The following is a 26,234-nucleotide window of genomic DNA, read 5'->3' on the forward strand; positions in this document are numbered from 1 at the left end:
TATTCAAAGTTGAAAATAAAGCATATGTAGGGGGGTGGGATGATCAAGTAGTAGGTTAGAGTGAGAGCACTGTGCTTTTGTTTAGGTTTAAATACATGACTGTCTTAAAGCTTTGCCGAAAAATTAATTTTTGGGGGCGTTATTATTATTTATTAAAAAATAGGACGAGTATGATTTTTTCTGTCCAATATTAATATTAATACGAATATTACTTTTTGAACAATTTTTATAAAAGTTCAGTCACCCTTTTAAAGTTTCCTTGCAAAAAGTAACTCTTTGTTAAAAGGATAAAATTTTAAAAGTTTTTAGTCTTGAGCTCTGCAAAACTTGTTAAAAGTATACACAGATTTTCAGGATTTACTATTTTTTATTCATACAAGGAAAAAATAATTTATAGTTTTTTTTAATCATTTTTTGTCCTTTTCATACTTAGATAATTCCAAGGAGAAAGGGAACATTTGACAAAAATCACACTGGTACCCAAAGTTTCAAACAGCATTAACCTATTTGTTGGCTCAAAAACTTTGAGTACTTTTATTAAATTTTGATTGGTTTGTACCACATTTTCTAACCAATATTTTATCTACAGAAGGATTAATTTTGTTACTTACTTTTAAATCTTTTTTTCATGATTTTTCTTACTCTCTCTTTTGTTGTTTTTATCTATCTTCTAAATCTAAATTTTTTCTAGAACTGTCCTGAACTACTAGATGTAAAGAAGTTGTTCCTTTCCGACATGACTCTGTTATGCAATAACAATAGAGAAAATAGAAGAACTGTACTTCAAATGAGCGTTTGGCAGGTAACTTAAACCTTGGTTTGTACAGGTCTAATAGGATTTGTTTATCTGTCAATTAAAGTTTAAAATGGAAATTCTTTGTAATAATAATAACTTAGAAAATACAATACCCAACTGTCTTATCCTTTGTTAAAATCAGGGAGGGAGGGGACATAGAATGTAAAGTTATGCTAGTTTCCATATTTTGTAAGACTCATTCCTAAGGTGAAATCTTTGGAGATTGATTGGGTTGTGCAAACCTTCAGTGTTCAAACTTATCCGCAAATAACTAAAGTCTACGAGAGGGGTAATTTTGTTTGTCGTAATTTGGGAAGTGGTCAATTTATCTTCAAAGTGTAATAAATCAAGATCCCTGATACATATGACTTATTTGCCTAGGAATGGTTGATATCCATGGCTGTGATTCATCCCAGCAATGATACAGATCAGAAGATTAGTGACATGGTCTTCACTCTCTTCAGGTTATACAACTTTGCATTTGGTTTTTCTTGTTCTTGCTCTCTTAATTGGAATTTTCATCTGGAATATTTGCAAAGAAGGTGATTTAAAGTATGGCGGCTGAATTTATTTGTGAAGATTTCTTATACTAATGAGCTTTCAGTATATTAATAATTTACTTTTGTCTGTTGGTATGTCTCTCATGCTACATACAATATAAGGGGGGGGGGGGTTAATGCAACCATCTCGTAATCTATGATTAAATGGCACTTAGAATTCGAATTTCGATCTGAAATTTTTCATGAGTAATCCTTGGAAGGTCTATTTTCCCTAAATGATAGCAATAACCATTTGTTAAACTTCTAGTACCAACAGCTACCGGCTAGAACCGTTTGATACGGTTTTTGAGCCACAAAATGTATAACGTGGAGATAGGTTTCGTGACTAATTTGCTTTTAAGATATCAAAAAATTGGCAAAACGGCTGAGCCGCCAGCCGTTAGCCGTTACTTTTTCAACTTTTTGTTCGATTTTGGGAAAATAGACCTACCAAGGATTATACATGCAAAATTTCGAAGAAATTCGAATTCTAAGTGCCATTTAATCATTGATTACGAGATGGTTGCATTAACCCCCCCCCCCCCCTTATATTGTATCTAACGAAACGTTTTTTCTTTAATTCTCTTTGCCTGTTCGATCATTCCTTTTTTGTGCTCTGTGTGTTGTCTTTCTTGTTTCTTTTTATGTATCAATGATGATTTTCTATTAAGTAAGGATATGTTGAACGTTATTTTCTAATATATTTGCTTGGAACAGTTTTACTGTATTTAATTATAATTCCTAATGAGGTATTTTTTGTTTAGGATGTTGTTACATCATGCTATCAAGTTTGAATATGGTGGATGGAGAGTTTGGGTTGATACTCTGGCTATTGTTCACAGTAAGGTAGGTTTTGCTAGGCTTCGAACCTTTAACTTAAAGCTAAAAATGTTGTTTACACTAAGTAGTCCCAAAAATTGAATGATAACGTTATCTTATTCGTTGACTTAACAACATGGGAACTTTTATTAAATTAGATTGGTTAGTTTATTAAGTTGAGTGTCCAAACGTTTTTGCAACTAATTGCAATCTAAGAAGAGGTAATTTTGTGTATCATCATTGGGGATTTAAATAAATTTATTAGAAATTGTCTTATCCCTTTATATCCCTGCTACTTTGCGAGTCAGAAGCTTTGTAGAACACGCATTTGCATGTTAAAACTTTATATTCAGTACAATTTGGTACGTTTCACTAGTTCAAAGTTTGAAAACTTTTAATATGCGATTTTAAAAGTTTTAATATATTGTAATTTACAGCAAACATGTATAATATATATGTATAATGTACTACTAACCATGTACTTACACAGTATCTATTCCGGTAGGGAGGATTACACTTGTCCCCAAAGTTTTATAATAACGTTTTCTTATTAGTTGGCTCTATAACTTTGGAAACTTGCTTTGAATTTTGATTTGATGTTTCATTAAGTTCGATGTCCAAACGAATTATCAACTAATTGTAACTTACACAAGGGGTATTTTTGTACATTGGGGATGTACATTAATTTATCATTAATTATCATTGTCTTATCCCTTAATATTGCTGGTATCTATTAGAGGTTGACATCTGTACACTTTTGCTTTCAACTATTACTTCAGACAAAAAGGATGTTTTTATTCTACACATTTTTGTACAATTTTTGATATAATTTTATGGGTTTTTTTTCTGACCTCTTTTAAAATCATTTAGAGAGTAGGTAATAAATTAAAAATCAGTTTAAAAACATCTTAATTTGTTTAGGGTTGAAGTGGGTTTTTTAATTCACAATTTTTTGTAGCCAAAATAATTAAATTTTGTCTACCTTTAATTTGAATGTACTTAACTTTCAGCCAATTTTTTACTTTAAATAAATTCAAAATTTAGTTTAACAATCTTTAATCTGGTAATGTATAAAAATAAAGTACTAGGTTTGCTTAGTACCAAGTACCAAATAAAAACCTAACCTAACCACCTGATCTGAAGTAATAAACAAACAAACGGAATTAAGGGGTGGGGGTGGGATTGGGCTGTATTGAACTCTTCTAGACATTTTGAGGCAAACCGCCTTTTTTAGTAGCGAAGCTACTCTATAATTTCATTTTAAATTTCCGTCTGTCTGTCAAAAACTTTTTTGAGGGGGAAACAAGATTTTCTCGGCAGCTTTATAAGATAGAAGCCTGAAATTTCTTGTCAACATTCCCATCAATTTTGAGCATAATTGAGTATAGTACATCCATGTCAGTCGGACTGCTTTTAGGCAGGTTTTTAGCTATTTATGGATGTTGTCATCCTTGTTTTTTACTAAACTACAACTGACACTTTATTTATAGGTAAGTTTTGAAGAGTTTAAGCTGCAGTTCAGCGCCATGTACGAGCAGTACGAGAGAAGGCGGGCAGACACCCTGACTGATCCTATTGAGCGGTCACAGCGACCCATCTCCACCATCTCGGGCTGGGACGAACAGAAGGAGAAAATGGCAGCAGGTCAGTCACAATATCCTTGTAATAAAGTAACAGAATGTCTGTCTGTTTGTTTGTACCATCTTGCTAACCGCTGCTGAACCACTATGGTTCTCCTTTACAGGGTAGCTTCTCATAGTTTCTGGGAAGGCTTATAACTATTTTGGGGAGGGTAGTTTTTTATAAGCAGCTAGTTCTTGGTAACCACTGAATAGATAAAGTTCATAATTAAAGAGGAGATTCACTTAGCTCATAGGATGGTTTTGGTCTCTTTTTTTTTGCCTCCTTCATCGCAATTTGAAAAAATATTTTTAGATTCAAGTATTAGTTTTTGGCCATTTTACTGTCTCCTAGATATAAAATTATTAGTTTCTTTCTTGAAACACATTCATAATATGCCCATTGATACACAATATGAACATATTTGCATGGGGGACTGCTAATCGCACATCCGGCAAAAGTACAGTGGGTGTATTTTCGTCAGTGCAATTTACTACATATTTTTGAAAATAGTCAAACCTGTTATGAGCGTTATTTTTAAATTGTAATTTTTTTTCATTATGGTCGTTAAATTCATTTATTTCTTACTTTACTACCTACACTTCACATGAAATTGAATTTTAATGAAATAAGTTTTTTTTTTAATGCAACCATCTCGTAATCAGTGAGCAAATGGTACTTAGAATTCGAATTTCGATCTGAAATTTTGTATAAGTGATCCTTGGTAGGTCTATTTTCCCTAAATCGAACAAAAAGTTGAAAAATTTACGGCTAACGGCTCAGCCGTTTAGCCGATGTTTGGCTATTTTTAAGAAAAATCTGCCATAAATTATGTAGGAATCAACCTTTTGAAACATATTTTTGCTTTAACTAGCGGCTAGAACCGTTTGAAAACGTTTTGGAGCAGCAAAGAGTATTATGTGGAGATAGGTTTCGGGATGATTTGCCTTAAAAATAGTTTAAAAATGGCAAAACGGCTGAGCCGCCAGCCGTTAGCCGTTACTTTTCCAACTTTTTGTTCAATTTAGGGAAAATAGACCTACCAAGGATTACTCATGCAAAATTTTAGATCAAAATTCGAATTCTAAGTGCAATTTGCTCACTGATTACGAGATGGTTGCATTAAACCCCCACCCCCCTTCGATAAATTTTTCTTAAGTGAAAGATTCAATAAAGAAGTGGCGCAATGTTACAATTTTTTATAGGTGAATCAGGAAGAGACATTGATGGAGAACACTCCGATAGCCAACTTGAGGATCCTAGATTTGAGGAAATTCAGGTATAAATAGATATGTAGGGATAAGACAATGGCCGATAAATTTATATACATCCCCAATGCTTTGGCACAAAATTACCCCTTTTGTAGTGTAAAATTGGTGATTCAATTAAAACGTTTGACAACTCAGCTTAATAAACCAAGTAATCAAAATTAACTTAAGTCCCCAAAGCTGTTAAGCCAACGAATCAGCAAACGTTTGCTGTTTTCCCTGTTATTTATTGATCAGTTCGTTCCAGAAGCATGGGGTGTGGTAAAAGCAGCGTTTCGGAGCCGGAGCCGTATTTTTCGTTAGAAACGGCTCCGGCTCCAGATTAGCTAAAATTGATTTATTAAAGTAATATTATAATTTAGCAACGGTCTATTTCTCTATAATAAACTGAAAAACTATTGTTACTTAACAAATAGACACACATCCTTCTACTTTTATATAGCTTTAATCAAATAAAAGCAAAATATTTTATATTATTTATTTTATTTTATCAAATTCAATAATGAACAAAAATTGATATATTAATTTTGAGGTAGGAGCCGGAGCCGCATCAAAATTATACGGCTCCGAAACGCTGGGTAAAAGGGTTGAGATAATTATGTTAGCCCGCTACACGCTTCTCTATTAGAAATCATTTTAATCTGGTGTAATATCTAAATAATAATAAATCCATTAATAAGGATGACGTCACTGTGGAAGATGATTTTGACACAGACCTAAATTCTGAGCCGCCAGAAGCATCACCATCTAAAGCTGACGTCATAACAGCTGACGGAGAAGAAGGAATTATAACGGATGACGTCATTCCTGCTGACAGTAACGTCAAACCATCTGATGCTGTTGACGTCACTCCTGCTGAAAGTAGTGACGTCACAGATGCCAAAATAGCTGATTCTGATGATGTCGCTGAAGAAACAGCCAATGAAGACAAAGCAGCTGACCAAGACGCGGACAGTGAAGTTAAAACAGCTGATGCTAAGGACGCTAAATCAGCTGATTCTGATGATATCATAAAAACAGCTGATCCTGTTGCAGACACTGTGGCTGAAGATGCGGGTCAAGACAATGTTGAAAATGATAATAGTGCCAAATTAGGAATGTACAATTTCTTTTTAAAAGTTGAATATAGCGTAAAGATTTCTCAAGTAAATTTTTGTATTACTTCAATAGATAAAAACCTCTTTCAACTGTATAGTTTTCTTAATGATTAGCCAAGTTTAACCTAAAATTTGGGCACCCCACTGGGGTAAGTAGCTTTTTTCATGTTTGTGGGTTAAATCTTGTTTGGTTACAATCCTTATAGGTATATAAGTAATAGAATATCTGCCTGTATGTCACTCTGTTCCGAAGGATTTCCCTAACCGCTGAACCAATCCGTTTTCCCTTTTCAATGTAGCTTCTCAGGTCATGGGAAGATGTATAGCTTTTTTTTTTTGGGGGGGGGGGGGGGGGGGCGGTACCACCACCATCCCAAGAAGAATCGAAAAATCTAACCAAATATATATTTTATATTATTTTACCTTCACCTAGAGGCCTCTAGGGGCGTAATTTTTTACAAGAAAAAGGCCTAATCAAGATCTAAAGTTGTCTTTTACTAAGATACGGAAATAAACTTATTGTACAAAAATGTATAGAAGTTGTAGAAGATAAAATAGAATCATGTGACGAGGCAGCAGCAGCCACTACTGAGCCTGTATTCAAAGCTAAGAGTGTTGATAAGAGTGATGATAGTGGGGAGGAGATAGAGAATGATATTCCGGAGGAAATAATAGAGGAGCCAGGTAGGAATTTTATTATGGTTCACAGATACACTGCAATTGATTGATTAGCAATAGTTTCCTAAGAGTTTGGACCTAAGTAGTCATGGGTTAGGCTGAGACACTTTTATAGCCAATAGGACCAACTCAAGAGCCACGTACATAAATCAAACCCAAATTCTTTATTTTCTCTCTTTGATACCCACTTCCCCTTAGTTTCATACCGAAATTTAGTTTGCGTGTACTGCCCTTCGCAAAAATATAAAAGTGGAAAAAAAATTTTTAATAGCTGAATGCATACACTATACCTAAAAGATAGACAAATAAATATAATTTTATTATGCACACATTTAATAGAATTAAACTAAGAATAAATCAACAAATTGGCTGCTTTGAATTATAAAATTGAGACATTGAAATATTTTAGATTCTGAAGAAAGTGGTAATAACAAGAAAGATGAAGCACCTACAGAACCCCATACAGTTGAAGATACTGTAAAAGCTGAAGAAACAGCTGTCTCCGACGACACAGAAAAATCCGCCAAATCAAATGATGAAAAATCTACAGAAAATAAATCAGCTGGTGAAAATGATACTACCAAGGATAAGATGGAGGAAAAGAGCTCAGCTGTTGAAACCACTGATGATGCTAACTGTGATAATATCCCTAACAAAGATGAGTCTGTACCTGATGTTCAACTAAATGAAGGTAATATGAATTGTGTAATCATGGAAGCCGGGGACATGTATTTATTAGTCCCCAAAGTTTAACATGTTTTAAATATTTTGTTCACTTAAAAGATCTCAATTGAGCTGTACAAAGTGATAAAAAATATTTTAATTTTGATCTATAGGTAGTAGTTTTCAGGAGTAATCTATGATTGGGTTTTTGTAATTGATTTAAGGGTGTAGATATTAGCCAGCTACTAGTTTCATTTTATTAATATATAGGATAATCTGAGGTGAATTCTTAAAATAACTTTTGCCTCACCAAAATCAGTTTGCCTTACTAAAATTTTAGTGAGGCAAAATTATCCTCTCTAAATTTTAGCGAGCCTCGCTGATTTTAGTGAGGCAAACGTTTTTTTAAGAATTCAAGTAATAATAAATCCATTTGTGGTGAACATCTTATCTAATGAGAATTTTCAGGTACCTTAGCCAATGATATTGCTTAATGAATCTTTACATTCGAACGTACTGAAACCTAGCGATAGGAATATTATTTTATATCAATCTAACTGCTTCCTTAAATGTTCCTCCTATTATTAGCTGAGAGATTAATTTATTACCCATTGCTTATCCATGAAAAATAATGGGTTAAATTAATTTAATCTCTATTGCTATAGTAATCTCTTTTTTTATTATTGAATTCTACTGGGAGGGAGTAGACATTGGGCTGTTAATTACATTAGTCCCCAAAGTTTTATAATAATATTGGCCTAACTTTGGTGACTTTTTAACGATTTTGATTGGTTGGTTCATTAAATTGAATGTCCACACGTTTCAACCACTAATAAAATCTACAAAGGGGTAATTTTGTGTAATTTTGGGGAAGTACATCCAATTATCTGCGATTATCTGATCCCTTTAGATTCCTTTAGTTCTGTGCCCATTAAACTTTTTTTTATATAAGAAGCAGTAGATGATACTGAACAAGATTCTAAACCTGAAGAAACAACTGATACAGCTGATGATGATAATACTGTAGCTGTTGAAATTAAACATTCTGAAAAAGAAAAAGACAATACTGAACCTACTTCTGATTCCATTGCTACAGAAAAAGGTAATTTTCTTGCTTATAGAAAGTTTATATTGCAGTTATGTTAGATGTAAAATAGTTGTTCTAGAGTTGCAATATCTCTCATGCAAGTTTTTGTTTCGAGAGAAAATAGGACAAAAAATAATCAATAACCTTTTATTTTACCCCACATTAGCAAAGTTAGGGCAGAATTTTCCCCAAAACAATTGATAGAATGAACTCCAGGGAGGGAGGGGACATTTGGTTGTTTATTATTCTAGTCCCCAAAGTTTTAGAATAACGTTTTCTTATTCGTTGGCTTAACAACTTTTGGGACTTGAATTTTGATTGGTTGTTTCATTAAGATGAGTGTCTAGATGTTTCTACCATACATTGTAATCTACAGAAGGGGTATTTTTGTGTATCACCATTCGTAATTTATATAAATTTATGGGCCGTTGTCATATTCCTTTAGATCCATGATAAATGTCCTAGTACTAATTCGTTGTTAAACTTTAGACGAAACAGATACTGATGTACCCAAACTAAATGAATCAAAGACAGAGCCTGCTGAAGAAAAGCCACTTGAAGAAAACAAACAAGAAGAAGAAATACATACACTTGCCAAAGACGTTGAAAAAGTAAAGCTTAACAAGGACGACAGCGTCTATCTTTCTGAAACTGAAACTGATCTTGTTGTCAATAATTTTGAGGATATTGACATCAATGGCGAGGAGGATGGGGAGGAGAGTGAGGGTGAGAATGAACACAATGGTGGAGGTGGCATTCATGTTATTAAACTAGCAGATGATGTCAAGTATAATAATGGCAAAAAGGTAAAATACTTCTTTGACAATCAACGGGCAGGTCTCTAGTGGCACTTGAGGAAAGGTGGGAGGGTTAGTCGACCTTCTATTTTCAATTTAAGTTTTAAAATAAAGTTTAGTGTTTTTTTCCAGGGATGATATCTCTTTGGAGGATAGAGGTCGCACCCTTCCTTTAAATAGTTATAAACCTTTCCTGTGACTATAAAAAGGTTCAGATCTCTGTAAAGGAGAACTGTTTCGGTTCAGCAGTTTCAGAAATCCTTCTCTAATGACAGATAGATTTACAAAGAATTTACACAGCAGTAAACGGGCAACTAAAAAATAGGACAATTAATTATTCATCTAATATTTTCGAGCAAAAGTCTTATTAACAAATAATTTCATCATTATTTGAATTTCAAATAGATATATTTTCTATTCAGGTTATTGAGATATCTAAAGATTTCCTTGACACGTCCACAAGTGATAACGAAGAGAGTGATATAAACACAACTAAAGATGATCTAGAGGACTCTGTTGATACTGTCCCCACTAGGAATGAATCATTATGAATCTGTGATTTTGTTTCCTTTCATAAAATCCCATTGATTTATCTGTTGTTTAATTACACCGGTACCCAAAGTTGTATAGATAGCCATGCCATCCTATTTATTAGCTCAAAAACCTTGGATACTTTTATTTGATATTGATTTGCTGGTTCCTAATTGGTAGATTCTAAACTTTTCAACCAATGATTTTACATAAATGTAGTTTTGTTTATCATTATTGTGGACGTTTTCAATTATCTGCCATTGTCTTAGCACTTAGGATCCCAGCCTCACAGAAAGTTTAAAAACTCGTTCTGCGCTTGTTGGCATAAAAAAAACTGCGGGATTATTGTATAATCAAAAGTATAGTTTTACAATATATTAATGACTTATTAAAACAGAGAATTCAACCATGGGAAAAGAAACAAGATAGAAATAGCAACCACAGATGATACCTATCAACATGAAAAGAAGAAAGAAAAAGAGGCAAAAAGACAGGTAGTGTATTTATAAAGTATTTTGGTTGAGATATTAAATAGCCTAAAACAAGTTAATTAAGTCAATAACATAACCTTACCTAACCTAAGTTTAAACTCTAAAACACGAAAAATAAGGAGGGTTGGGTTTCTGTGCTCGACTTGGTTCTTTAAGGGGTAAAATAGAGAACAAATATTTTGTTTTTATGTACACATAAAAAATCTGACATCATTTCTTTTATTCAGACTTTCAGTCCTGGACCAGCTAGACCACCATTTAGAATTCCAGAATTCAGGTAAATTAACAGATTTTGTAGTTTGGCTCCGATTTCTATTCTTTTCCGCTGGTATAGAACCGGTTCTTAGCCATACTTTAAAAAAACATGTTTCGTATTTTAGAGAATTTTTTACGAATAATAAAACGGAGGGCCAGATCTGTCTAGCAGTTAAAATAAACCTAATTACTTTATGTAATAGAGTTGTTTATTAAATGGATGTAAAAGTATAACATTTTGGCCCAAGTGTTGGATACCCTTTTTGTCTGCAAGCAAATTGATTTCTTTTTCTGTTGGGATTGGGCGGTGTGTTTATATTTCTGACGCTATTAGCTGATTTCAAAGCCCCATTACAAAATTGGGACAGGGTCCCTGCCCTGTGGGTAGGGTTACATATATAGCTAAGGACCCCTCTATTATTTTACTTTAATGTTAATTACCACTTTACTTATCCTAAAATATATACCTTACTGCATTATTTATTTTTAGATGGTCGTATATACACCAGAGATTGTTGGCTGACATACTGTTCAGTCTTGAGACAGACATTCAGGAAAGTTTTCAATGTTTTGATTTTTTCTACTTTTTAGAATTACTAGTCCTATGTTATGTAAAGAAAAGTTTAAAGGTTAAAGGGGTAGTTTCACGAAATGCATTTAAATTTAATTTAGTGAACCGCATATTTTTTGCTAGTTAATGGGTTAAACTATATTTATTTACTAAGTATATTTGCGATAACTTTTATTTAATGAAATCTTCCAATTTTTAACATTTACAAAAGGGCCTGCTTTATTGCTTCAAGATCCATGTCAGATCTATATAGGAAATAAATGTCTATAAACGAGCTCAAGTTTTCCAAGGAATAAATGTTTAAAACTCATAGTGCTCCAATAATCCATAATAAACTCTCATTGCCCAGAACGATAAGACTCATTATTTTACTTTATAAAAATAAATTCCTTTTTTTTATTTCATGTAGCTATTTACCTTATATTGATGTATTTAATTTCTAATCATAAAAGAGAAAATTTAAATTTATAATATAATAAATTTAAGAAAACTCTGTTTTAAAAGAATTCGATTGTGGCGACATTTTGTGTGGTCAAATATTAAACCAAAATTGTAATCAGCATCATTAACCCTTTAGTGATGGTAATGTAAAGAAAAAAATATAATTTAAAAAAATCTTTTTAAAATCATTTAAATTATTGAATATTTACTTTCTTTTAGATAGTAATGCCAGGTGAGGAAAATAGATTTATTGAGAAATAGATATGCATATAGAAAACTAGCCAATAGGGAGATAATTATATCGAGCCAACTCTAGTATGGCATATATTTGAAAGAATTTAAATTTTCTACCACGTAGTTTTGAAAATATCAAGACTTGAAAATCGTCTTTTTGTGGTATATGCAAAATAAAAAGACGATTTTCACATCTTGATATTTTAAAAACTACGTGGTAGAAAATTGAAAATCTTTCAAATATATGCCATATAAATGTAGTTTAACTAATAAACAGGGAAAAAATATGCGGTTCACTAAATTAGGTTCAAATGCATTTCGTGAAACTACCCCTTTATGTTTTAATTTAACCCACTTACCTTTGACTTAACTTATTCACTAATATGTTATTTTCTTCATCAACTTGATGGGTTTTAAACGGAAAAAAATGCTTTAAAAATTCTAATTAGTTAACTACTTTAAATGTACGCGTATCGCGTATTTTTTTGTTTTTCGCGCATTTTATAAAAAGAAAAAAATTGAAAATTTGGCTCTGCAGGTCTGGCGTTCTCATTCCACGAAGAGTGTTCTGGATTTTGTAAACTCCAGCGAGAATAATATTTTTGTGGTCAACACTGTTCATCTTATTTCTCAGCTAACTGATAATTTGATCATTGCTTGTGGGGTAAGTCCATCTATATATCTATTTATCTGTCCACCTATCTATTTATCTGTCCACCTATCTATTTATCTGTCCACCTATCTATTTATCTGTCCATTTATCTGTTTATCTTGTTATAAATCTTATCTGGTTATTATCCATTCATCTATTCAATTCCTAACTAACTATAATAGTTTAATCATTGCTTGTGGGGTAAGTTCATCTATTTATCCAATTATTTATTAATCCTTTATATCAAGTCTAAGCTCTGTGTATTTAAATTAAAATATAAATCTAAATATATTTTTAAAGGTGAAGCCTTTCTATTATTAGGGTCTATTCGTTCGCCATAACGGATAGCTCGTTTCGATAATTAGGTAGAAAAGTCCTATCGAATTCAAACTTGGTATGATAATTCATGTTGGGTTCGATATACAAAACATATCAACTCTGTAATCGCAATAAGAAAATATGTACGCCCATTTAAATCATTCCGTCAATTCACATACATTTTCCTTAAACTTTTACATTTACTGCTCATGAAATTCTGACAAACTTCTATTTATCTATCCATGTATCCATCTCTATCTCCACCTGTCCATTCTTGTATTCTAAATTTGTTTAAATTGGCTTCCAATATTTTGACAAGTTAATTTAGACTTCATGTTTCATTTAAATTCCTATTAAGTTAGGTTTCATTTAGTTTATTTTAACCCCTTCCCAAAATATTTTTGTATTACAAGAACTTGAAGACGTCAAAGCTTTTTATTCATATTTTTATGCACATGGGGGAAAGAGGGTAGGTAATAAACAACGTTTTGGTGTAAAAAAGAACTTGGGTGTTTTATAGCGCTATAAGATTTTTCTGGTGGGGTTCAGTTTTTTTTTAGAGGTTGGAGGGGTTTTTACGTTTTTAACCCCTTCCCCCGTTTCCCTTGTGCGTTAGACGCATTTGGAATAGCCGTATCGCTTTCGGAAGCTTCACTATACCGATAGAAAGTTTTGCTTTTGATACACCTCATCATAGTCTTAAATATAATTAAATAATTTAACTTATATATTTATTATTTACTTCTGATTTTCATGATACTTTAAAGGTGGTAGTTTAGTGAAGAACTTAATAAAATAATGGGATATTTTGAAGTTATTTGTAATTTTCTATTTTAAATTAGACAATTTTAGTTGAAAATAAAATTGCAATTTTAACCTTTTGCATTAATTATATTTTCATTTTACCAGATCAATTTTACCTTTTTAACAATTTTTTTTAATTTAAAAGAATTTAGTATGACTTTATTTAAAAATCTTCCGTCTTACATCTAATGGGCATCTCAGGTAAGGTTGCGTGATAATAATTTGACAAATTGCTACTGCGTTTGTCAACTAAGTTCATAGTCTACTTGGGGCATGCACATGATCTGATCTTTCCCGAGCAGAGCTTAGAGCGCTAACCACAATTCTATAGAAAATTCTCGTTCACGTTCTAGCAGTAGTATTACTTATATTCGTCAATCTATATACCTGTATTTTTATATTTAGGGCCTGCTACCACTGCTAGCAAGTGCAACCTCTCCAAACAGTGAAATTGACGTCTTAGAGCCAACACAGGTTTGATAACATAGATAATCTTATAAACCAAAGTATCAAGATGTATGTCTGTCTAACAGTTTGTCTAGCAATCACAGCAAGATATTGGTCATTGCACATTTTTCAGGGATGTATAGTATATTATTGATTCATTGATAATCCAAAATATCTCATTTACCCTGATAAAATGTTTTTCGCAGCTGGCTAATATAATGATACCTTCAATTTCCTTTAAGAGTTTATCCTAACCCCTCGTTTGACTATGGAGTAATGTATTGAACAATAAATTAGTTCCATGTTAGCAACCTAAATCGACGATATTTTTTTCCTTGTTATAATATCCACGTATATTCTATATCCAGTTTCATTACAACTCTTCAAAGTCATCTAGTCATAGTCTTTCATTTAATTTTTGATGAAATTAAAATCTTTAATTTAAATAAACTTTTGAAAAGAAAATGAATAAAATGAAAGTACTGAGATAAAATCATAATTAGAAAAGTTTGTTTTCAAAAAGTTTTATTATCACAACGAGTCTAATCATATTTTAGAGGATTTTTTAATTGAAAAGTAAAATTTCTTTAATTTTTAGAGCCTTATTACACACCTTTTCAGCTTTCACTTATTATTGTTTTGCGGTTTAAAGATCTATTTTTGTTTTAGGGAATGCCGTTGGAAGTAAGTTTATCCTTTCTACAGAGGCTTCTCAATATGGCTGATGTTTTAGGTAATTTTTGAATTTTAAAAAAAATAATTTTAATTATATCCATATAAACCATTTCAAACAGGGCTCGGCAGCTGAGCATCAGCCGCGTGTAATCCTTTGTGAAATCGTCTTTTTATGACTTTAAAATTAAGCTGGATGTCTAAACCTATTTCTTAACAGACAATTGTTTTTTTCCCCGGAAATATTACTACGCACAAGCGGGTTTAAGTAAAGGCTTATGCGCGGCTGCCGAGTTCTGATTTCAAAGCAATCCGCAGCCGCTCACCAGATGTACCATTTGGATGGTTCACTGTAAATTACGTTTATTATCCGTAAAAGTTTAATTTCTTCAGCTACGTATACCCTGTGTTCAATAATTTGTTTCTGTTTCGTTCTAGATTAATAGGCGACTGCCAAGCCCTGACTTAACTACTTACATTTATAACTTACTTTTCTTTTCATTAGTATTTTGTATATAAAATAGAGAAGAGAATAAAAAATGTTTTGGAAGCACTACCTATTACCTATTTATACTTTTTAACTAAACTATAGCGTTGGATACCTAGTTTTTATTCTGATTTTTTTTATAGATATTTTCAACTATTTATTTTATTTATTTTTCAGTGTTTGCATCGAGCCTTAATTTTGCTGAATTAGAAGCTGAGAAGAATATGTCAAGTGGTGAGTTAATTTTTTTTTAGTTGTTCAGGAACTCTATTAACCCGCGACCGTGGCTTAAGTCGTAGCGCATCCGCTATTGGGAGGTGATTGGTTCGAACCTCGGCTTATCACCGCGTCATAACTGAAGACTTTAGATGGGTGTTACTTAACCTAATTCCCCAGGTGTTAGGACAGGTGATAGGTAGGTAATTTTAATAACTTGTTTGTCCATCTACTGATTAGGTAATAGGTATATATTATTACTTGAGTTTATACAGTTGCTTATTATTTGCTTTATAGTGTTTTTAATCAAAGTTAGGGTTGAGCTATATAGATTCAATGTAAATTCTAGTTTATTTTCATTACAAAATGCTTTTTTTATAATGCATCATCCTTGTTTATAAGTAAGCTAAAAACTTTGTAAGAAAAATTGGCGCATTTCCACAATGTGTCTTGAGCACTTATCTAGTCCCGCCCCCATTTTTAAAGATAAGTGGGAAGGGGGGATAGTTTTTAGTTTGTTTGTCTGTTTATTACTATAGGTCAGGTTAGTTAAGGTTAGGGCATGTTAGTTTATGTTATATTAGGTACTGAGTTGCCCCGGAAGATTAGAACAACCTACAGGAGTTAGGCAATAGGCATAGAAAAAAAGGGGGTTAGGGGTTTGAGGCACTTTGATGGAAATTAGTGTGTTCATGTTTAATGAAAAGAATGTGAAACAATATGTTTGATTGATCTAGACCAAAACTTATAAAACCATGTCTATAGAATGTAATAGCACCAGGATTTAAGAGAACAGTAAAATATACAAAAAATCAAAGACAATCATGTCCATAAGTAGCGAAGCAATAAACTATTTGTGAAGAAGAAAAAAGACATAATACGCATAAAGTAGTACCTAAATATTCTTTGTTTTTAAATAGTTAAAATTTACAGAAATATTTTTAGATTTTTGGGGTATTGTAATAAAATGAAATTTTTTAATTTTAGGAATCCGTCAGTTTACATACAGTTCATAGTTATTAAAATAGAGTCTTTGCTTTACTAACTAATTAATGATGATGTCTGTAAAAATTAAAATATCTCATTGAAAATTGGCTGGTCGTTATCGAAATTTTGCTTTTGAATTGTCTTTCACCAATAAAACTAGCTATCTGTTCCTTTATCCATGTTAATACCAGATAAAAATATATTTTATCTTAACAATAAACTTAAGTAAAAACAATAAAGAAGAAAAACTTTTCTACACAGACTTTGCTTTTGCTAAAAATATGAAAGATTAAGAAAGTTTTATTTGTTTTAATATTTTTATTTTCCTTATATAAAAATAACAGGATCTGTATGTGTGTGTTTGTACCGAAGTATCTCGCTTACTGCAGAACCGATATGGTTCTCCTATACACTGGTCAGTGCAGCATCTCATAGGTTTCAAACTATTTTGGTAGAGGGAAGCCTTATTTTTTACTTTTTCTTAAAACTAAAAAAAGAAAATTTATGGGTCGAATTCGGGCTAACAAAACTGGTTTTATTTTTATATCCAGGGAAAGCTGTCTATAATACAATGCTATAAATAACTAGGTATTAAAATACCTAATCTAAATTGTATTATGGTTTTGATGATATTTTAATATTTTTTAGGTGGAATTTTGCGACAATCTTTGCGACTTGTATGCACATGCGCTGTTAGAAACTGTCTTGAGTGTAAGGTATTACATTTTCGAGTATTCATTCGAAACCGATTAATATCCTTTGGATTAGAACCAGTACTCAATTTCTCATCCATATGAAAAAACCATGTCATTGTCAAATGCTCCTATGAATTCTAACTGTTTATAATTAGGACCAATTGTATAGTTAGCTTTTGGTCATAATTAAGAACAGTTTGACCTAATAAGAGTATTTGAATAAAAGGTCACACCTAACTTTATGGAAAATACGCGAAAAATATGACCCCCTTTTTATTTAATTCAGGGTGGAAAGACAGGACCTTTCACCCCTCGGAGTATGATGGAATCTCCAGTGAAGGATCCAGAAAAGTTGCTGCAGGACATGGATGTCAACAGGCTCAGAGCTGTAATTTACAGGTAATCAATGTTATACAGGTTTTTGTAAACAAGACCATTTGCTTGTTTAGACATGAGAAAAGTTGAATCCTATAAGTACTAAATAAGTTGGGTACTTTTATGGACTGTAAGACTAAGTAAGGCATTGATGCTTTAATGCCAAATTACTTATTTTTAGAATCCATTACTTTAAAGATTTTAGTAATGGAAAGAAGTAAACTAAATATCTAGGGCTCATTGTATTTAAAATCTATCTTTTCCTAAACAAAAATTAAATAATATATTTCCTAGTTCACCTTGCATTTTCTTAGAGTGATAATAAAAGTGTCTCTTTTCACTATCCCTTTTCTATATCCATGTATTTTACCATTAAGGGATGTTGAGGAAACGAAGCAGGCACAGTTCCTGAGCCTTGCCGTGGTGTACTTCATTTCTGTCCTGATGGTCTCCAAGTACAGGGACATTCTGGAGCCACCTGGCAAAATTACCAAGAAATCTTCCCATGTCCAAGCTGGTTAGTATTTCACATTTTTTTATAAAGAGAGAATCATGTAAAATTGATGAATATTGGAAGATAGGCAGGGAGTGACGGGACATTGGTCTGTTTATTACACTGGTCCCCAAAGGTTATAATAACATTTTCTTATTTGATGGCTAAAAAACTTTGCTGACTCAAATTTAATTTTGATTGGTTGATTCATTAAAATGAGTGTTCCAACGTTTCAACCATGAATTGTAATATATATAGATGAGATAATTTTGATATAATCATTGGGGATGTACTAGGGTGGGTCGATTTTGGAATTTCACATTATCAGACATTGGCAAGGGTTACTGGGCCAATATAAAACCCTGTGAAACTTGAAAGAGGTTTTTTAATCCAAAAACAACGGGCGCGCGGGGGGTATAAAATGTGCCCGCCCCCTTATAAAACTAAAAATTGAAATTCCTTCAAACACAGGCATGTTGCATATCAAAATGACCGTATTGAAATGCTGATTACAGATCTGAAAACCGTTTTGAAAAATATTGATTCAGTCTGAAATGATTTTCAAATAACCTACCAAAATGAACAATTTTGACTAAATCAGCTGTTTTGAGGTACTTAATGAGATTTTATTCGAACTAGGAGCAATATTTTTCAAAACGATTTTCAGATTCGTAATCAGCATTTTAATGCGGTCATTTTAATATGCAACATGCCTGTGTTTGAAGGAATCTAAATTTTTGGTTTTATAAGGGGGTGGGCACTTTTTATACCCCCCGCGCGCCAGCAGCCATAAGAGCCAAATTAATTTTGAAACTTGAATGGGGCTTATTGTACATATATATGACTTCCACAACTTATGATAACAGTAAAATCTAAAAAAAGGGGGAAATGGGCCCACCCTAGGATGTACATCAATTTATCGACCATTGTCTTATTCCTTAAGATCCCTGGAAGATAGGGGATGTGCTAAGATCTGTTTGAAATGATTCAAGTATTTTAATGAACATCTGCATGGATTTTGAATCCTCTATTTTGTGTTCTAATGAAATTTTAACAACAGTACAATTTTGGCAACATTTTAATTTTTGTACAAATGGCAATTATTCAAAGTAAATCATTATTTAAAAGGGCGGAGGGTGAAAGTGCCACTTTTTGAAACCTTCACTAACTCAGCTTAAAGTTCCACTTTGTATACATTAAAGCAAAACTATTTTTTAGCCGAATTTCTTTGTGGTTGGATTTTGAAAGTGACATTTCCGCCTCCTTCTCTAAGCACACATAGTTTTGCTCTCTCTTTCTTAAGTCACTAAATATTAATAATTATTGTAAATGTGTCACTCTCATTATTGGATTTAAATAACTATTTATCTGTATGATATATATGAAAAGAGGATGTTCCTTTGAAGGAATTGTGCTAGTTTACCAGTTTTTGATATAAATATGTAGATAAAATAAAATATCACACAACAGGTTAAAATGAACTTTGAAACATATTTTTAAATGGAAAAAGTCGGGGCCAATTAACTAATTACAAAAGACTCGATTTCTTTAATGGAACAACCTCTTTTTGCCCTAAAAGTTATAAAAGTACACAAATAAATAGTTTTTAATGATGATTTCTACTAATTCAATGCACTTACACTAAACTTTGTTTGCACGCTGCACCCACAGAGCGAGGACATGGTCCTAACACCAGCACTAGTAGCACAGTAATGGCAGGTAGGAACAATATTGTCAACTGTCCCCAGTGTATTCCCCCAGCTGGTCAGCGCAGTGCTAGTACCGGCTCGGCTCCGCATGGTGGCAGCACTAGTTGTGTACAGTGTATGAATGCTCCTCATGGCATTTGCGCACAATGTGCCGCTAGTCCTCAACAGTTTCAGCATAATATGCCCAGAGTTTCACAACAACAGGGATGTATAATGTTTATCAAAAACTTGATAGTACTTTTTATTAACAGTTAAGAAACCATTGCTAAGTTTTAAAATCGGTTTATGCTGTGAAAATGAAAATTTAGTATTTTATGTTATGACTAGCAAAGCTGCGCTAAATTACTTTTTAACTTTAATCATTTATACCCTTTATCTCAACAGTCATTCCATTCTTCTCACCAACAAAATCAGTACTACAACAACCCCACCGGTGGACCTCGTAATTCATCATACCACCATTTCGGTGGCCCTGATCAGCAGCCACATTCTTCCAGGATTCCCCAGCAGCAGCAGCACGGAGCCTCATATCATGCTCCAAGTTTTAATAATTCTAGTGGTGGTGGTGGTAATGTTGGCAACCACGGTTTCCGCTATCAACAGCGCAGCAATCAGCCAGGTCAAATGATCTCAGACCCGGAATATGTGGCCGGGTGTAACTGTTTGCAGTGTAGACAAGTTATACAGGGTAGGCATGCATGATAACATGCATGTTCTTTTTATTTGTCTTATAAGTTTTCATATTAATAATCAGCTTTTGGCTGGCTTTAATCCCTTTAGTGCAAATGGTATACTTAAATTTTGTCCTTTCTTTTAATGCTTATTGAGTATAAATATTTTTTATATATTAGAAAAAACAACAGTCTTATTTAAGATAAAAAAATCTGAATTTACATAGTATTATTGATGATTTAAATCTTTTTATCTGTTTATTTTAATGAATTAATTTACCATCTATGCCTAAATCTGCCTTGTTAGGACCTGGACCTGGTAGCTCTTCAGGTCAAGGAGTTTCACAACAGCAACAACAACAGCTGGATTGTTGTGACTGTTGTGCATGTTCAGCAACTGCAGCTCCTCCTCAACATCTTACAACATCAGGCCACAACAGCAATGGTGGTGGTGGAAGGACACAGCATCAATATAAAGTTAAGTCGGTGGAGCTTCGCGGAGAAAATCAGGAGACTCTTGAGGTTGTCTGTCTTGCAAATGATGAGTCTACTTCTAATGATGACATGGAAGAGTTGAGCACAAGTTCTGCTGGTGGCGGCAGGCTTCATCATGGTGGAATATCTCCAGCTCCTGGTGCGCAGTCAAATCATCCACACCTACACAATGATGACGATGGCTTGGCACCACCTCCCTCACCCTGCAGACACTGTCCCCCGCCCTGCAATGATCCCCAGTGTATGGCTTGCCTACAGCAATGTGCGCACAAACAGTACACAATAATAAAGTACCACCAAGGTTAGCTGATCCGAGTTTTGTCAGGAAAAAAATGCATTACAAATCAGTTTTTTTAGATTAAGATGGAAAGTTGTAAAAATTGATAATTCTTCTACAAAATAGTTATAGAAATGCACTTTATAAAAACTGATAGTAATAAATTTTTATTAAACTAATGCTTTTTAAAGATGCAAAAAGCATTAGTTTATCGCATAAATTTCCTATAAATGAAAAAAAATGTTTCAGCTTTCCTCCTTTTTGTGTTTTGCTTGTAAAAAGAGTTAGATACTTTAAAATTGAATAAAGTACATGTATTTTTTGAGTATCTAGCTTATCTGTGTTTTTGCTTATTTTTAATTTAAACTTGCATTGAGACCTTTAAATGAAAAACAGAGATAGATATTCTTAAAAAAAGATAATGAAAGACTATTTATTAAGTGGAGATAATAAAGTTGTATGTATATAATAATTCTCAATATTGGTTCCCCTTATGACTTGTACATTTGAAATTCCATATCTTTTATATTCTTAATTCAATTGCTTTTAATTCAGAATATCTAGGCCTCCTAGTTATAGCCAGGGATAAAGACAAAGCACCTAAAGAACAAAAATAATTTTTAATAACAATCATTAGTTTTGAGAAAAAACAACATCTTTAAATAAAAAAGAATTTGCTAGATAGTTTTTTGTTTACGTGTAATTTTCCTGGCATAAGTATAAGGACTCAAAAATAATGTTTTAAGTGTGTTTTTTATCTCAAGTCATATTCATTTCTGCATGTTTTTATTATTTTATTTTATTATTTAAAAATTGTTTTGCTTTATTTTCATCTTGTATTAACTGTGAACATTTATTTTGAACATTAAAATAAATAATTAAAGAGCTTTAAGCTTCTTGAAAATATAATAGATGGAGAATGTTAATATTTTTTTATTTATTTTTGTATTTGTGAGCATGTTATTTTTACTAAAAGTACATTAAGAATGTTTTTTGAATTAAAAATTCATTTGTTATTTTTGTCTTGTATAAATATTTCAAATGTGTGTAATAGCTTGCTATTTAGAAGAAAAATATTAATCAAAGAATTCCTACAAAAAAATTTTAAAGAACGGATACATTAAATGTACTATAAAAAACCTTGTTTTGTGTTAAATAAATTTTAATTTTTCTTGTTTTGTTTTGCATGAAATATTGCCCTGATAATTTTACAAAAGAAATACCTAATTCCCTCAAAGTAAATTTTATTTAATATATATAATAACAGAAATTAAATTTTAGGTAAAGGTTTGGAGGGAAGCGATAAGAAGGCAATTGATACCTCTGCAGATTCTACAAGCTCCGCTATGATGGAGGTAATTATCATTGTTTGCTAGCAATAGCATTTATTTGATATATACCCTTTTAGAAACAAGAATATATTAGTTTTACAATTTTCTTCTATTAAACTCAGTTTACATTGGACTGTAAATTGTTTTGATACAAAACGTTTTTTTACCATTCGTTGGCTTTGAACATAAGTACTAATTCTTGATTGGTTGATTCAAACTAGCAGAGTTAAAACTTTTAAAGCAATAATTTTAATCTTCATATTCGTTTGCACTCATTGGAGGTATACATAAATTTTTCGTCTATTGTCTTATCCCCTAAGATATATTCCCTATATTTAAAATAAGTTGTTTTAGACTCCTAAATTTTGTAAAGACTTAAAAAAAATTTTCACGAAAAAGGATTATTTGTGGTCACTCTAGGTTAAAGTGAAAATATTGAATTTTATTTTGTATTGATAAACCTTATATTCTAAATTAAACTTTCCAACTTTTCATAAATTAAAAAAAAATATTATCTGTAGGTATAGAAAAATCTGGTACAAAATTTGGGAGTGTACGTTTACTATTTTTAGGAGGCTTCTGAAGAGGAATTGGGTGTGGATATGAAAGGGGAACATGGAATCACACCAGAACCAAGAGATAATACAGGTAGGAACAGAATATTAAATTGTTTTCTTATTCGTTGTCTTAACAACTATGGGGATTTAGATTAAATTTTAATTGGTTTCTTTATTAAGTGTTTATTAAATGTTCCAACCACTGGTTGTAATCTATAGAAGGTATAGGTGTGTATCATCATTGGGGATTTGTATAAAGGGAAAAGTAGGTTACGGGTAAAATCCGTAAAGGTTGTGAGTTTTAAGTTAAAAAACAGTAGTAGAACGATATAAAATTATGAGAAATTTAAAAAAAAATAGTCTATAGTTCTTTTCAATAAGAAATACACATATTTAGTGAATATTATCGCTCTACTACTATTTTTTAGCCTTAAAACACACACTTTTACGGATTTTACCCGCAACCTACTTTTCCCTTTATCACCTATCATCTTATACCTTCAGATCCCTAGATAATTTTGTTAACTTCATTTTTTAATCCCTTTTTTAAAAAAAAATTTCCATTAAAATAGGACAACTGTCATACTAGGTCATCTCTCTCTCTCTCTTTAATCTCTCTCTCTTTTTCTATCTAAACCTGTTTGTATCTATGTAGATGGAAACACTGGAAGCAAAGGATCAGAAGGACATGGACACACCCACCCTCTTCACGGAGGGGCAAGCAATCTAATGAAACATCAATCTGGTGTTCAAGGGATGATCAACAAATTATGAAAATTTTGTTTACTTGCAATGGGTCAGTTGGGGTTGGGATATCTGTAAAGATCTCGTAAATAAAGATAGGTGCAAATTTAAATACTAAAACTTCTCATAAGCATCCCATTATATCATGTATTACGAATGAAATTAATTTAAAATAAATATTCATCTCACATTATTTAGACGCTTAAAGCAGTTATTGGTAGAAGTATTAACAAAAATTATTAAACAAGTTTGATAAATGAATGAGATTTATTTCAGTTGTGCCTAGGAATATTTATATCCTTGGTTACGAGTTCTCTATTCAACTGCCAATAAAGTTTGAATTACTTTTATATCTTTATTTGGTCACTAGACTTTTATTGTACAAATTATCATTGCTATTGTTGATCATGTGATTAGGACACCCTGTACCAGTGAGTGATGATTTACCTGGAGTCAGTGGTCATCATCATGGACAATATCAACAGGTAGGACACCCTGTACCAGTGAGTGATGATTTACCTGGAGTCAGTGGTCATCACCATGGACAATACCAACAGGTAGGACACCCTGTACTAGTGATTGATGATTTACCTGGAGTCAGTGGTCATCACCATGGACAATATCAACAGGTAGGACACCCTGTACCATTTAGTGATGATTTACCTGGAGTCAGTGGTCATCACTATGGACAATACCAACAGGTAGGACACCCTGTACCAGTGAGTGATGATTTACCTGGAGTCAGTGGTCATCATCAACGACAATATCAACAGATAGGACACCCTGTACCATTTAGTGATGATTTACCTGGAGTCAGTGGTCATCACCATGGACAATACCAACAGGTAGGACACCCTGTACCAGTAAGTGATGATTTACCTGGAGTTAGTGGTCATCACCATGGACAATATCAACAGGTAGGACACCCTTTACCAGTAAGTGATGATTTACCTGGAGTTAGTGTTCATCACCATGGACAATACCAACAGGTACAACACCCTGTACCAGTGCGAAATTAATTCGAGAGAAAAAAAATCAAGAGACCTATACGTGATTTTCAGTTGTCTTTTGTGGGCAACACTTACAGAATTGATGACCGGTTTATCTGACCCTAAATATTAGTGAAGGTTTATTTTGCTGGTTGGCTGTAACTCATTCCTGAAATTAACTGATGGACTGAAAAAAAGTTGTATTATAAATCTTTGTTGATACATTCATGAAATTAATTTCTTTTCTTCATTTGGTGTAAAATTGTATAGAGAACAATAATATGCCGCTTTTGATGATACATTAAGAAGTAAGAGCTGTAAAACCTAAAAAAATACTTTTTGTGGGTCTTTCTGTATAATAGAATAGTATATAGTTTTCCCTAATTATAGGCTGGTAAGCGACCAGAGGATCTGGACATTAATAAGTTTTCTGATTCACAAAACGTTTCTGGATCTGGACCTAACAGGTAAAACATTTATTTTCTATTGTCCAGTCCATCCAACATTCAAAAATTTTAATCAGTATATTAATCTTTCTTACAGCCATCCAGTTTTTTCATTTTATTTCATTTTTAGTATGTGAATAATAGAGTCTAATCTAGAGGCAAAAAGGAAAAATATTTTTTTGACTAACAAAGCATTTTGTGTGACCAAAATAGTAGTAAAACACAATATTAAATACAAGTAGATATTCAAGTCAACTTCAGGTTCCAGGTATGATTCAGCAATCATGTAATGATTCCTGTTACCGCAATTAATGACTTATATACTTGAAATTGTAAACTTATGCTTATCTTACATTTGTCTCTCAATTTCTACAATTTTCTATTATTATATTTTCAGGGAAGCTATGTTGACACAGAAGCTAGAACAAGCCCTTGGGTCTGTTTGCCCATTATTAAGGTAAAGCTGTTTTTTTAGGAAAGTTTTGTTATTTAGGTGTGTTTTTAGTATTAAAAAACATGAAATAGGTACTAGAAAAAAAGAGCTGTTAAGAATTTTTAAACTTAAAAATACAAACAAGCAAAAAAGATATTTTTTATTTGTATAGAAAGGAGTATTAATAATTTATATCTGGTATATAATTTCAGTTTAAAAAAATTCTATTCAATACTTCAATATAGTTCACAAAGAAGGACTTCTTTAATTTGTTTAATTTCAAATCTTTATACCTAGTCGAAATTGAATATATTAATTACATACGTACACACATAAATACAGAGGGAGAAAAGCAGATCTTTATAAAACAAGTATATGATCTCAGGGATATAAAGGGATAAGACAATGGCCGGTAAATTGATGTACATCACCAATGATGACACACAAAATTACTCCCTTTTTGGATTAAAATTAGTGGTTGAAATGTTTAAACATTCAACTCAATAAACCTACCAATCAAAATTCAGTAAAAGTCCCCTTATTGTCAAG

At 32.3% G+C, this 26,234-nt stretch overlaps 1 protein-coding gene across 4 annotated transcripts in view; it reads left to right on the forward strand.

Annotated features, from left to right (window-relative positions):
- The window catches only part of rg (A kinase anchor protein rugose), a 150,777-nt gene that overhangs the window by 87,600 nt on the left and 36,943 nt on the right, over window positions 1–26,234 (forward strand). For 2 of the 4 annotated variants that reach the window (XM_080179418.1, XM_080179421.1), the window contains exons 32-58: window positions 692–802; window positions 1,178–1,260; window positions 2,100–2,181; window positions 3,645–3,798; window positions 4,980–5,053; window positions 5,723–6,134; window positions 6,674–6,823; window positions 7,227–7,508; window positions 8,433–8,582; window positions 9,057–9,373; window positions 9,787–9,897; window positions 10,291–10,389; window positions 10,614–10,663; window positions 11,132–11,192; window positions 12,423–12,551; window positions 14,067–14,135; window positions 14,778–14,841; window positions 15,445–15,501; window positions 17,119–17,186; window positions 17,452–17,564; window positions 17,918–18,057; window positions 22,467–22,540; window positions 23,089–23,164; window positions 23,729–23,825; window positions 24,305–24,374; window positions 25,197–25,273; window positions 25,650–25,709. In XM_080179418.1, coding sequence (XP_080035544.1) covers window positions 692–802; window positions 1,178–1,260; window positions 2,100–2,181; window positions 3,645–3,798; window positions 4,980–5,053; window positions 5,723–6,134; window positions 6,674–6,823; window positions 7,227–7,508; window positions 8,433–8,582; window positions 9,057–9,373; window positions 9,787–9,897; window positions 10,291–10,389; window positions 10,614–10,663; window positions 11,132–11,192; window positions 12,423–12,551; window positions 14,067–14,135; window positions 14,778–14,841; window positions 15,445–15,501; window positions 17,119–17,186; window positions 17,452–17,564; window positions 17,918–18,057; window positions 22,467–22,540; window positions 23,089–23,164; window positions 23,729–23,825; window positions 24,305–24,374; window positions 25,197–25,273; window positions 25,650–25,709 — 3,230 coding nt within the window. The other 2 variants (XM_080179419.1, XM_080179420.1) reach the window with 2 other exon arrangements.

The sequence above is a fragment of the Acartia tonsa genome, chromosome 12 (assembly GCF_053477335.1).
Source record: "Acartia tonsa isolate MP-2025a chromosome 12, ASM5347733v1, whole genome shotgun sequence".
In the NCBI taxonomy this organism is placed as follows: domain Eukaryota; kingdom Metazoa; phylum Arthropoda; class Copepoda; order Calanoida; family Acartiidae; genus Acartia; species Acartia tonsa.